Source organism: Oncorhynchus nerka, linkage group LG6, assembly GCF_034236695.1.
Source record: "Oncorhynchus nerka isolate Pitt River linkage group LG6, Oner_Uvic_2.0, whole genome shotgun sequence".
Lineage (NCBI taxonomy): Eukaryota > Metazoa > Chordata > Actinopteri > Salmoniformes > Salmonidae > Oncorhynchus > Oncorhynchus nerka.
Window position 1 is genome coordinate 24,433,294 of NC_088401.1, and position 15,248 is coordinate 24,448,541.

At 40.8% G+C, this 15,248-nt stretch overlaps 1 protein-coding gene across 3 annotated transcripts in view; it reads right to left on the reverse strand.

Annotated features, from left to right (window-relative positions):
* Positions 1-15,248, reverse strand: part of LOC115130208 (guanine nucleotide-binding protein G(olf) subunit alpha) — a 72,796-nt gene that overhangs the window by 14,546 nt on the left and 43,002 nt on the right. For all 3 annotated transcript variants that reach the window (XM_029661107.2, XM_065019420.1, XM_029661108.2), the window contains exons 6-7: positions 978-1,032; positions 675-748 (exon numbers count right to left, since the gene is read on the reverse strand). In XM_029661107.2, the coding sequence (XP_029516967.1) occupies positions 675-748; positions 978-1,032 (129 nt within the window). The remainder of the gene's footprint in view (positions 1-674; positions 749-977; positions 1,033-15,248) is intronic.

Sequence of the window (15,248 nt, forward strand, 5' to 3'; positions counted from 1 at the left end):
GACACTGTTTATTTTGTGTTGTCCTGTTGTGCCTGTCTTCTGTTCCCTGCTGTCTTCATTTTTTCCTTTCCTTTTAAAAGGTTGCTTCCTGTGCGCAAAGGTTGCCGAGTTCTGGGGAGGCTGAGGTGGGCTGTGGCAGTGGGGTAGCGTTTACCTGGGCTAGGGTCTGTCCCGGGGATAAATACACCTTTCCCCCCATACATTGAGGAGACTCTCTCCACGCAGACGCGCTGTTGTTTTTGGCATTTTGGAGCTTCTTTGTGTTCATTTGTTTTGGCACCTCTCAACACCCCTCATTATCACCATCTATGCAGTCATCCACTCACTTACACTACACACAAAAAAAATGTTATTTGTATATAGTTTACTTTTTAAAATATATTTTTGTTACTTCTTTATCTCGGCGTTGTCTCTCTCTTTGTTACGGAATACGAGCCGGTTCGTAACAAACTGAAATGAAAAACAACCCTAAGTGACCAAAAGGTGGGGACATTTCCAATATAATATGAAACCACAATGGCCATTTACAGTACACTGTTTATACAGTTAATAAAACAGACAATGGCCATTTACAGTACACTGTTTATACAGTTAATAAAACAGACAATGGCCATTTACAGTACACTGTTTATAAAGTTAATAAAACAGACAATGGGCACCATAACATCACTTACTGAAAGTTCACTTTGTCGACTTGAAATCTTGTTTCGAAAATCCCTGAAGTCAAAACTCGGCAGCGAAGCAAGTCCTGGGGTTTAAAACAAGAGGAGCACAGAGATGAAGATATGCACTAAAGGAATGAGTAGAAAAGAGAGGTAGAGAGAGCGAGAGACGGAGAGACTAAAAGTGTATGATGTTTTCCTACACAGTGCTTATTGATTAAGCAATACAGTTACAGCTATGGTTGGTAACATTTGGCATGTCATTTTATCACTACATTTTTAGCCATGCTCTAGAGCGTTGAAAAGTAATCTTACCTGATCTGTTGGTGTGTAGTCATTCGACCTCACCGACTCAATTCTGTCCAAGAAGCTGCAAAACACAAATCATCATTATATGACACTGGTCTGGACCTTAAGAACAGTAAATATCACTGTCATTACAGTAGATATAGCTTAAGATCTGACTCTACACATTTAAACTAAGAAAAGGAACTAATGCAGGCACTAGCATAGAACAATCATATCCAGAATATATCTCATCACATAGAGCAGAACTATATTGTAAGATATAGAATGGAGCCCAATCTATCCAGTGCATTTCTATCTATAGCCTTTTGAATGTTTCACCTCAGTACATAGCTAAATCCCTATGACAACGGACTAGAATACTACTGTAGGGGTGATCCCAGCACTGCACCATCCTTCCCCAGCAGAGGGCATCAGAGTACATCCCCCGCCTATTTATGTCCCCCTTTTCCTGTCCCATTACATAAGACCGCAATTAGTTCCTGCCAGAGCTAGACGAGAGCCTCTCGCTCTGGTGTGCACTGTGCATGAGCTGTATGTTCCCTGGGTGTGTGTGAGTGTGTGTCCCCGCGGTAGAAGAGACGGAGGGAAAAGACACACACACACAGGGCAGCCTGTAACCACTGAACAGCATGGTGATATCACCAGCACTGTCACCAGTCTAAACCAGCAGATACCACACTACAAATCCCTATTCTGTTCTGTTCTATTCCGTTCTATTGTATTCTAGGAAGCAGCCACAACACAGAGCAGTTCTGTACAGGTTTATTTGACGTTGTGTTTTTACCTCAGAATTCAGTTCTAGGAACTGACTGATATGTAGGTCTTTGTGTGATGACAATGATCACACTATGAGCCTTAGGGAAGTCCAACTGACTCAGTCCTCATCTCTAAGTACCTAGAAAAGAGCCAATCGGGTATATTATAAAGTTATTTAACCAGTCACTGTTCACAGACAGTTGGATCCACTAAAACCTTTATTTTACTGTAAAGAAAGAACCAGTTAGTTACTGAGGTTCAGAATGTACAGCGTATGATATAAAAGGTAATAACCTTTACGTTTTGGTTTATATTGGAAATATTCAAACTAGCACCCGTCGGCATCATTTGGTACAAGGCAGTTACCAATATAATTCTTTAGCAAGTACCATAGTTAAAAAAGTGTTAACAAACCTCTGATACAAGTGCCAGATTGTTTACACAAAAAACACAAACAAAAAAGTGCCCTCCTCTGGAGTTTGGGCCTGTAAACGCTACAGCAACACAGCCAAGTTTCATAATGAATTATCCATGACTGTAAGTGACCCGCCCCCCCATCATCCCCTGCTACCAACACTCCGCTAGGTTGACCTGTTAATCCACAAACAGACCAATGCTACCCTGCTTTTTTGACTCAGACTTGTCCATAGCCTAGATCTACTGGACTGATGCTATTAATTGGTTGAATGGAAAGATGTAATCAATAGTTTCCACATTTTGAGTGGCTGTTGGGGTTGATGTGAAAATGTGGTCAGTCACCAAAACAACACAACGTACAGGGAATGTCTTTCTCAGAGCCTGACAGTTCCAAATAACAGGCAAAGAAATAGAGACCTTTTTCCAATGGATCTGGACGGCCTATACTGTAGTCTTTTCTACTTCTATTAATCAATTGAAGAAAATGGCTGTATTTTATGCCACAAGTTATAGTATAAAGGCAAATATGTAAGCTTGAGGAGTTTGAACCCATTTCACACTAGGAACACTAGGATGCTGAAATGTTACATTTGTACTTTGTCATTTAGTAGATGCTATTATCCACAGCAACTTAGAGTAGTGAGTTCATACATTTTCATACTTTTTGCATACTGGTCCCCCATGGGAATAGAACCCACAACCCTGGCGTTGCAAGCACCATGCTCTACCAACTGAGCCCCCCCCCCCCCCCACACACACACACACACACACACACATTCTCAGTTACACACCAGAGCAGTACACTAAAATAGCTCTGTCTGGTTCTAGTGTTACATGTCTGAATAGCTGCTGGGTGTTTATGTGTGTGAGTCTGGCCTGCTTATCTCTGGCTCTGCCAGAAAACGACAGAAATTTACACAACTCCTATATTCCTGGTAGCAGCAGTCGTTTAACATTACGAACTCTATCTCCATCCAGGTCTGTGTCTGAAATTAAACCCTAACCCTATAGTGTACTACTTTTCACCAAAGCCCAGCTCTGGTCCAAATGAATGCTAGTCTGAAATTATAGACCCTATTTTCATAAAGTGTGCACTATTTTGACCTATATGGGCTCTGGTCAAAAGTAGTGCACTATATAGGAAATAGGTTGCCATTGATGTCTAGGGGGGAAATGAGGGAAGAACATGAAGATTTAGTTGACAAGATTGATGTTAGGAGTCTTAGTGTTACTAGAAGCTATGATAGGCGCTCTCGTTCTCCCTGGCAATAGAGAGAGTTTATACGAGGAAAGACGGGGCCATTTTGCATCCTAACAGATACCACACAGACAGACACACACACACACACATACACACACCCAGCTGCAGGGGAGCTGGGGCTAAAAATATCCCTGGGAATGGATCCGCTCCGAAAAAGACAGATTATACAATCCCCGAGCGGGCATATAAACACACACATACACACACACTAGAGCTGGGACGATAAACGGAACATTTTCGACACGGACCATCACTTATCACAGGCATTTTGCTGATATTGTTCATTACGATAAGTAGCTCTATTCTAGGGAAATTGTTAATGGGACAATTGATGGAGAAAACCATCAAACTAGTAGTAGTAGTTGATCTTGCTACCATGGAAAGGTAAATCTGTCTATTTGTGGAAAAATCGCCCTTATTAATTATTTAGTCATATCCCAGTTTACTCATTTACTTATGGCCCTGCCTAAATGGAACAACTTTTTAAAATTATATGACTAAAAAATATCCCATTTGATTTGAAACGGCAAACCTGACAAAATTAAAATGACCTATTTATATAATGCATATGAATTTGGAGGGCCAAAATGATTAAATATTAAAGCATTAAACCTCTCACTAAAAGCTTCAGTCATGCAAAAGTTAATCCGAACTGGTTCTCCAGCAGATTAGTAAGAATGGCTCACCTAAGGTTCAAAAATAGCCTCTTTCCCTTCATTCAGATTACAACCTCTAACTTAATTTGACAATTAAATAATCTCCAAAATATAGCTTTTTTTTTATTTTTTAAGCCATAGAAAAGCTGATTGCAATTTCAGTTTAATCCACCAGAAAAGACTAAACAAACACTGAAACAATTATGGTTAAACTCAAATATACCAATTGTTTTTTTTATCAAACATTATTTTTTAGATATGATTTTTGTTACTGTCAATTATATCATAAATAAGACTGTTGGAGTTGTCATGGCATGCAGCTAAAAATGGAGGAGGAAAGTAGAAGAAGCTAGTGAACTTGTCAGCCCTGCATTAAAGACTAGAATTGGTGAAATGTTTTAGTTGAGATAAATAAAAAAGCATACCACTTCCACATAAAGACCAGGAAAGTGACAGCTACGCCATACAAGCTAAATAGTTTGAAAGAGATTTGCGATGTGCCGATTCCATCGCCCATGGTTTATAAACTGATACACAAATACGTTTTTCAATTTCAATTATAAAAAATAATTCTAACCAATAGAATGTTATGTATATGGAGGATGCAACACAACAATTACCTAATGCTAACTCTGCAAATACCACAGCTGGGTGACTTGAAAATCCATTTTCATTTGATCACTAATATAATAATACTCTTTGTAAAAATGGTCATCTTTAATTTACAATCTGTAGAAACTATGAGAATAGAAAGGTTTAGAACTTTTGTCAAACATTACAGAACATTTGAAAATATATATGGCAAATAGAAATCAACTCGATGGTTTTCAGAGATAGATGGGAGGGGTTGAGGGTAGCTGAAGGAGGGGAAAATAATAAAGAAAGAAAAAATTTTTTAAATAAGAAAAATATAAAAAATTATATAGGGGATTGGAAATACAGACAATTACATTAATAGAAACCACAATTTATCTGCAATTTTAAAGCTGACTACCCCCCCACAAAAATTGTAAAATAAAAAGTAGTAGTAGTTTAAAGGATCATTTGTGGACTGCATATTAATGTTATAAAACATTCTATTTAGGGAAGTACAGCTCAGCACATACACTGCGCAGGCCCCACCAGTTTGACACACATACACACAAATGACTAGATTTATAGACACACTTTTGAGAAACTGCTCATGGAGAGAGAGAAAAAGCGAGAGAGAAGGAGAGAGAGGTCTGTATCTCTACAGTTGGTCCAATCACTAACTTCCATAAATAAAACAGGGACGGAAATAGAAGCAGAGCTGTGATAGGATGTTTGATTTATCCAAAAGGAACAGGGCCAGCTTCTTGACTCTTAACTGACCGAACCCAGCAGACGGCTAGGCTCTGTTTGTGTTATTCCTCTAGTGGCCACTGGGTGGCACACACCCTCTGACTGAGATGGGTGAAGCCAGAGCACCTCCTTTAGTGACTAACTGTGCCTGCTCTGAGCTGCAGCTGGGTTGCCATGGCAACCTCTGTCAGCTGGGTCGATAGAGAGTGCTCCTCCTCTTCCTTAGCTGGCTTGCGCTCACTCACACACAACCATAGGCAATGAAACAATCACAAACAAACCCACACGTCTACAATAGCCTAGATCAGAATTAAATGTAAACAAAGACACACTCGCGAGTACACACACACATCTCTTGCCCTGCACCACACTCTCCTACTCCACCTCGGGAGGAATGCAAGCATGTCAAAATTCAGTCCAACAATATGAGAAAAGAAGCCATAACAGCTGGGCCTAGCTGACTGGGGAGAGAAGTCATAAACTAGCCAAAGAATCACAGTGTACATCACACACGGTCTTCAGATTTTATCTGGCTACAAACATCTGCACATGGACAAACAATGACCAAAAGATATGTAGGGAATGATGAAGGTAAACTAGAGAAGGAATGAGCTGACGAGGACCAAGTGGTAGAGAAGAAGGACGGGCCTACTCTATCCTCCATTTTAGATGAATTACCAGCAGTGAATTTCAAACACAGATACAACCCAAAAACAGGAGGTTTTCCAATACCTTGCAGGGCACCTATTGGTAGATGGGTAAAATAAAAAAATAAAAAACCTGACATTGAATATCCCTTTGAAGTTATTAATTACACTTTGGATGGTGTATCAATACACCGAGTCACTACAAAGATACAGGTGTCCCTCCTAACTCGGTTGCCGGAGAGGGAGGAAAAGGCTCAGGGATTTCACCATGAGGCCAATCGTGACTTTAAAACAATTACATAGTTTAATTGCTAGCATTGGAGAAAACTGAGGATGGATCAACAACATTGTAGTTACACTACATTACTAAATAATTGACAGAGTGAAAAGAAGCTATATAGTATAGTTGCCATTTGGGGCCTATATACAGAAGTTGCCGTACACATTAGTCAAACCAGAGTCAAATATATATATGTATATAATCCTAAAGCGCAGCATGTCTGCTGATCATGCAGTAGGTGTGTGTGTGTGTTTGCCTGTGCTATATGACTATAGCAAATGCTCTGTGTATGTAGCCTGTGTGGTGCCGTCCCCTCCACTTTCCTAAAACAGCTAGCTTTCACGTCTCCTTCACACACACACACACCTTGTCGCACTCCTGAGTGACAGAGGAGGGGGTGGAAGGCACTGGGGGCTCCCTATCACTGATGAGGCTTCACACAAGGATGAGCAGACTGAGCACGCACACACCTCAAAAGGCCTACCGATCCCTCTTCACGACCATCACAAATGTGCATGTGCTGCTATAATCAGAGACGGTGTCACAATGAGATCCTCTCAAGGCCTTCTGCCCGTGAACAGAAGAAGGTTCTGTGAACCGTATGGTTGGAGTGTTTGGCAGGACTGTGTGAGTGCACAAGCCAAGCTATGTGTATGTGCACGTCTCTCGGTCTGAGTGTAGGTGTGTGTGTGTTTATGCTAGTGTGTGTGCACTGCAGACCACCTCATATGTGTAAGTAGTACAGTCTTTGTGTCTGTTAATCTGCCAAACACCATGGAATACTATCTAGTATGTGTGCAGACCACCTCGGTGGCATAGTCCCTCCCTCCTCTCTCCCTCCCTCTCTCTCTCTCTCTCTCTCCTTCTGTGGCTGACCTTCCTTTGTTTAGAGCCTATTGGTGGGTTTCTCCCTTTGATTTGGCCATGCAGCCATGTGACCCTGTAGCCAGTTTGTGCTCGGCAGCACCGAGTGGCTAAAAATAGCTCCAGCTTGCCCCGGCTCCACAGCTCGTTTACATAAGCTCTGAGGAAGGGGGAGGAGAGACCCCGTGGAGAAGAGGGGAGAAGGGGATGAGGGAGGACAGGAGCATTGTACAGAAGTCCACAGGCGCTGGCTGGGGCCTAAAATGCAGCCCTGCTGCTCTGCCCTTCTCTTCCTTCCTTAAGATCTCCTTCTTTTTCACTCTCCAGTCTTCTCTCTGTACTCGTGGGCTGGGGCCTGGTGCACGCACACGTACAGACTGACACAGAAACACATACACAAACACACTCTAGATGCAGACACCCTGCTGCCTGTGCCTCTGTACCTTGTGCTAGCTAGCGCTATAGGGAGGTGCTCTACTTGACCTCATTTAACATAGCTGCTTTGAAACAGGAGGCATTACCTAGGCCTAGATTCAATCAGATCAAGCTTTCACCTGCGATAGCAGACACCCGCATAGCGGATGTTGTGGCTGTGTTGGTGTTGGAGCCGACAAATCAGAGAGCAGCTACTCCTGATCATTGTCACAGCCACACCCGTCCCACTTGTGTTAGAAGTTCAGAACGAGAAAGTGTAGGCTATATATTGTAGACATAATTATGCTCAAATGTAATATTAATTCAACAAAACATTGAGAATTTCTATCATCCTAATCAAGGTATAGATTACATCTCACATTCCAGTTTTCAAACTTGTAAAGAACGCTGCATGGGATTTCTGTTAATGCGACTGCGTACAGCCAATGGCAATTTCCGCTTTAGGTATAATGCCGGGAGCCATTTTTGGATTTCTCAGCTCTAACTCAGTTCCTCATCAGACACCTCCAAAACCAGCGCTATGCGGATGTTGGCTAAAGCTGATCTTATTGAATCGACCCCCTAGTCTGTCCTTATGGTGATATGTTACTCTGCTGCTAAGCACAACCAATCACATACCACAGATGTGTCAAAGTACCAAATCAACCAAACTACAGGTGTAGGATCTTAATTTGATCACTTTTGTTGCTGAGAATTGTCCTGCAATGCAGGAAATGCAGATCGTGATTAACATAAAATCACTGAAAAATCACTGAAAACCCACACTAACACTATTGCACTTTTCATGTAGCCTCATTTTTGGCCAGCTAATATCCTAACCACTGATCAAGCAACATTATGAACTAAAATGTTCAAATCCTGTTGCTGCAGGATTATTTTGCTGTGACAATATTGGTCAAATTAAGGTCTTACACCTGTAGCTTGTATCGTGCCGGAGTAACGTCTGTAGTCCTAAACTCTACTAAACTGTCATAAATTGATACAGTAAGCATTCACTTGTGAAAAAAGGATCCATATCAGGGGATATCTTTACATGACATGTTTTTGATATTCTAGAAAATACAGACCATTTCCAAATGCATATTTAGAGTTTTGTGGATTTGCACCATATCCTTACAAATGATGAATCCAGATGTGTCTTATACATGTACTGTGCCTTTCGAAATTGTTACATTCTAAATGTTTTAATTGAGATTTTTACGTCACTGGTCTACACACAATAGCCCATAATGTTTTTCAAAAGTTTAACTAATTAATTAAAAATTAAAAGCTTAAAATGTATTGAGTCAATAAGTATTCAACTATACGTTTTATATGGCAAGCCTAAATAAGTTCAGGAGTAAAAAAAATGTGCTTAACAAGTCACATGGACTCTGTGTGCAATAAAAGTGTTAAATGACTACCTCATCTCTGTACCTCACACATACAATTATCTGTAAGATCAAGCAGTGAATTTCAAACACAGATTCAACTAAAAAGACCAGGGAGGTTTTCCAATGCCTTGTAAAGAAAGGCACCTATTGGTAGATGGGGGGGGGGACAACCTGGCATTGAATATCCCTTTGAGCATGGTGAAGTTATTAATTACACTTTGGATGGTGTGTCAATACACCCAGTCATTACAAAGATACAGGTGTCCTTCCTAACCCAGTTGCCGGAGAGGAAGGAAACCACTCAGGGATTTCATCCTGAGGCCAATGGTGACTTTAAAACAAATTACATAGTTTTCTCCAATCACAGCAATTAAACTCAGGATGGATCAACAACATTGTAGTTACTCCACAATACTAAAGAATTGACAGAGTGAAAAGAAGCATCCTGTTTGCTACAAGGCACTGTTTGCTACAAGGTACTGTTTGCTACAAGGCACTGTAAGGCACTGTTTGCTACAAGGCACTGTTTGCTACAAGGCACTGTTTGCTACAAGGCACTAACGTAATACTGCAAACAACATGGCAAAGCAAAAGTGTTGTATTGGATTTGCACCAAATATATTACAGAGTACCACTCTACATATTTTCAAGCATAGTGGTGGCTGCATCATGTTATGTGTATGCTTGTAATCGTTAAGGACTGGGTGTTAAGGATAAAAAAGAAAACCTTGTTCAGTCTGCTTTCCACCTGACACTGGGAGATTAAGTCACCTTTCAGCAGGACAATAACCTAAAACACAAGGCCAAATCTACACTGGAGTTGCTTACCAAGAAGACAGTGAATGTTCCTGAGTAGGCGAGTTACAGTTTGACTCTAAATCTGCTTGAAAAGCTATGGTAAGACCTAAAAAAATGGCTGTCTAGCAACACTCAACAACCAATTTTTAAAATAATATTGTGCAAATACTGTGCAATCCAGGTGTGCAAAACTCTTACAGATTTACCCAGAAAGACTCAGCTGAAATTGCTTCTGCTGGTGATTCTAACATGTATTGACTCAGGGATGTGAATACTTATGTAAATGAAATATTTCTGTATTTCATATTAAAACACAGTTGCAAAAATGTCTAAAAACATGTTTTCACTGTCAGTATGGGGTATTGTGTGTAGATGTCAACAAAACATATTTCATCCATTTTGAATTCAGGCTGTAAATAAGTCAAGGGGTATGAATACTTTCTGAAGGCACTGTATGATATTGGGATTACTCAGAATATTACACATGGACATTTACTATGGCCGGATATTGACTCATTCCATATCCTGAGATATGTGACATCCTATTTTCTCTCTTCATGTTGACAAAAACTGACTGCATACATCACATATGTGTTTTCTCAGCACATTCAAGATATGAAGCTATTTTGATTTCAGATATGCTTCTCTTGGCTGAGGTCCATATCCGGATCTTGATAGGATTTTCGATATGCTGAAAATAAGGATCATTTCTGAGTTTTCAGCACATACTCAATAATTTGTTAGAAATAAAATCCATATTTATTATTCACAAATCATTTTTCGATTCCGTCTAGATATCATACATGGTATAGCTGGATATTGACTCATTAGATATCCTAGATCGAGAACATACAATGTCCAGATAGGCCTATATGAGGAATGACACTGACGCTCAGCCTTCACAGTATATTTTCTCAGCACATACAATGTCCAGATAGGCCTATATGAGGAATGACACTGACGCTCAGCCTTCACAGTATATTTTCTCAGCACATACAATGTCCAGATAGGCCTATATGAGGAATGACACTGACGCTCAGCCTTCACAGTATATTTTCTCAGCACATACAATGTCCAGATAGGCCTATATGAGGAATGACACTGACGCTCAGCCTTCACAGTATATTTTCTCAGCACATACAATGTCCAGATAGGCCTATATGAGGAATGACACTGACGCTCAGCCTTCACAGTATATTTTCTCAGCACATACAATGTCCAGATAGGCCTATATGAGGAATGACACTGACGCTCAGCCTTCACAGTATATTTTCTCAGCACATACAATGTCCAGATAGGCCTATATGAGGAATGACACTGACGCTCAGCCTTCACAGTATATTTTCTCAGCACATACAATGTCCAGATAGGCCTATATGAGGAATGACACTGACGCTCAGCCTTCACAGTATATTTTCTCAGCACATACAATGTCCAGATAGGCCTATATGAGGAATGACACTGACGCTCAGCCTTCACAGTATATTTTCTCAGCACATACAATGTCCAGATAGGCCTATATGAGGAATGACACTGACGCTCAGCCTTCACAGTATATTTTCTCAGCACATACAATGTCCAGATAGGCCTATATGAGGAATGACACTGACGCTCAGCCTTCACAGTATATTTTCTCAGCACATACAATGTCCAGATAGGCCTATATGAGGAATGACACTGACGCTCAGCCTTCACAGTATATTTTCTCAGCACATACAATGTCCAGATAGGCCTATATGAGGAATGACACTGACGCTCAGCCTTCACAGTATATTTTCTCAGCACATACAATGTCCAGATAGGCCTATATGAGGAATGACACTGACGCTCAGCCTTCACAGTATATTTTCTCAGCACATACAATGTCCAGATAGGCCTATATGAGGAATGACACTGACGCTCAGCCTTCACAGTATATTTTCTCAGCACATACAATGTCCAGATAGGCCTATATGAGGAATGACACTGACGCTCAGCCTTCACAGTATATTTTCTCAGCACATACAATGTCCAGATAGGCCTATATGAGGAATGACACTGACGCTCAGCCTTCACAGTATATTTTCTCAGCACATACAATGTCCAGATAGGCCTATATGAGGAATGACACTGACGCTCAGCCTTCACAGTATATTTTCTCAGCACATACAATGTCCAGATAGGCCTATATGAGGAATGACACTGACGCTCAGCCTTCACAGTATATTTTCTCAGCACATACAATGTCCAGATAGGCCTATATGAGGAATGACACTGACGCTCAGCCTTCACAGTATATTTTCTCAGCACATACAATGTCCAGATAGGCCTATATGAGGAATGACACTGACGCTCAGCCTTCACAGTATATTTTCTCAGCACATACAAGGCATAGGCTCTTGACTGAGGTCCATATCAGAATCTTAATATGCTAAATAAGGACCATTTCTGATGCTTATGAGTTGAGCACATCCCTAATAATTGGACAAATATTAAATCCATATCATTGTTTTTGTTACTCAAATATCATATTAATACACATTAGACATGACAAAATTAATAGAATTGCAAAAAAAAATTGCTTTAAAACTGCTAAATTCTCTCCACCAACAAGAGGGGTGGGAATAGTTTGTCATGAACAGTATTATCATGATATATGGTCATTTTGATGTATTTAACTGTATATCCAGTATGTGGCCTATGTAGGAGTCAGTACCACCCAGCTGTTGCAAGCACCATGTTCCAATCAGAATGAAAAATAACAACTGCAACTCAATGGTCTTTAAAACAAGTCAGGCAGTCTGCCATTTTGCAGATGCTTTTATCTAAAGTGACTTACAGTCATGTGTACATACACTTCTTGCGTATGGGTGGTCCCAGGAATCGAACCCACTATCCTGGCATTTCACACCTCTGGTGTGTAGGCTACACACTTGTGTGAGTGCCACCTCTTTGTATAATCTGGAAGAAGTCCAGTGCAACGGCAGAACCACATGAACAGTATGGTAGAACAATGACATAGTGTGATTGAATTCAACTGTACTGAGTAATTGGGCTGCATTGCACATGCTAGGGAGCCCTTGTATTACGGCCTGCACATTAGGCAGGATTAGGTGGCCGTCTATGATGGCAGATTGACAGATTTTCTGGGCTAAACTGATCAAGATGCACCTCAAACAACAAATAAAACCTCACAAAATTCTGCCAATGACAATTTCTCTCAACCAGTGGCATGTGGGCTTTTTAGGTGAGCACTGATGCCACCCTTTGATAAGCTGTGCCCACTTTGTCAAAGACAGGGGGGGAAATGATTTAGCTTGTCTATTCCCAGTGCGTCCATCCAGGGTGCTGTTGGAGAGATGAATCTTTTTATTTTTTATTTAACTAGGCAAGTCAGTTAAGAATACATTCTTATTTACAATGACAGCCTACCCCCGGCCAAACCCTAACCCGGGCGACACTGGGCCAATTGCGCGCCGCCCTATGGGACTCCCAATCACGGCCGGTTGTGATACAGCCTGGAATCTAACCAGGGTCTGTAGTGACGCTTCTAGCACTGCGACACTGCGCCAACATTCCGCCAAAAATGATAAACATAAATCATGTAGCAGATCTAGGATATGGTAGAAAGAGTATGTAACCTTTTCTGTAGCCTACAGGCTGGAGATACATTGTATAAATTACGCTTTTTACATCATGCAGGTTTCTCTGATCAAATAGCCTAAACTTAAATGGCGCTCAATCAAATAAAAAAAATGTGCTGTCATGTTAACAAACATATCCTAAAAACAGGACAGGTCAAAGTTGAATGGACAATCAACTTTTGTCCAGACGTTTCACCTCATTGTCATGATCAGTGGTTTTAAGTTTGTATCTGTACATTTTTTGACAAGCTGATCATAGTGAAACAGAAAATACTCTTGCATTTCCCGCTGTGTAAATACATTGCAAATGTGCTCGCGATAACTCCTGATACAGTTAGGTAGATGATATTCAGAGTTTATTTAGCCAAATTGATTAGTCACAGGAATCAGGATTAATAAAGTCAATTCAATTGCCAGTTTTAAAAACGGTGGACCTACCACATGGATGGGCATTCATAAAATGATATTGCGGTCCGACGTGGTAGGCTACACCCCAGTAAGCACGAGCCAACGTCTTTTTTTGGTCTTGTCCGGAAGTAGTTTTTTGGTGTTTTACAACTACTAGGCTTACCACGTACAGTAGATATATGGGCATTCCTAAAATTCAATTTCAGGCAACACTGTAGGCTACACCTCAGTAAGCACGGGCCGATGCCTTTGACATATTTTTTTTGGTGCAGCTCAGGACCGGCCTTGATATCCACATCCACTGATATTTGTTTTTGGTCCGTTTATGTTTGGTTCAGATTTTGTCCGGTCTAGACCAGCCTTGATTTGGTCCAATCATAGACATCTATAAATTACTTATTTTCAACTTTCATTCAAAACCAAAATTGTCCGGGAAATACGTATTTTTTAACATCTGTTTAAGATGCCTTTTCAACGTACTGTAAAATGTGTATTTTAAAAAAATCATAGGGAAAATACCTTTAATTCAGAACTGAAATTGAACCCAACTTCAACGTCTGTAAAATACTTCTTTTTAAAGTCTGGGACTTACTGGGACTATTCCGTCCCTGCCTTGTACGGCAAATATTTGCATAGGAAACCTGATATTCCTGAGTTCATTGAGAAAACAAGCAATCGCACCCACTTCAACAAAATAAATATTTGATCTGAAGTTGAAATCTCAAGATTGTGTTTTGATATTTTTCTTTTGTACAATGTAGGCTATACGTGTTTAGCCAAAGTTCATACCAAACTCCCTGGATTACCAGAATTAAGGGTGAAATACAGCTGAGACATAAACCTTAACTCAACTAAAGGCCTTATACCAACCTGGTTTAGGCAAGGAAAAACAAACTAGATTAACTAGGCTAGCCGGGAGAGCGAGCGACAGGACAGAAATAAAGCGAGAGGACAGAAATAAAGCGAAAGAGGACAGAAATAAAGCGAGAGAGGACAGAAATAAAGCGAGAGAGGACAGAAAGAAAGCGAGAGAGGACAGAAAGAAAGTGAGAGAGGACAGAAAGAAAGCGAGAGAGGACAAAAAGAAAGAGACAGCGAGCGAGAGCGTGCATGAGCGAGCGTTTGTGTATGCACAATGCTCTCCCCAGCTAGGAACAGAACAGGCCAGTCAGAACAGGATTCCTATTGTGCTCCCACAGGACTATATTAAGGCCTTATCAGACTGCAACATCAACAGTGTCCTCTGCTTGCTACTGCCCACACAAACCAGGATATGCAGCTAGCGCAGACAGCTTTAGCGTGCTAGGCTAACGCTAACGTTTATCGTGCGAACGCTAAAGTTTTTGAGGTGGCGATGCTGTTGCTATTGTGGCGATGGTAGCTATTAAATACATGGCTACTTGAGCATCAGTGACATACTCGAGGGGAGTTGCTGT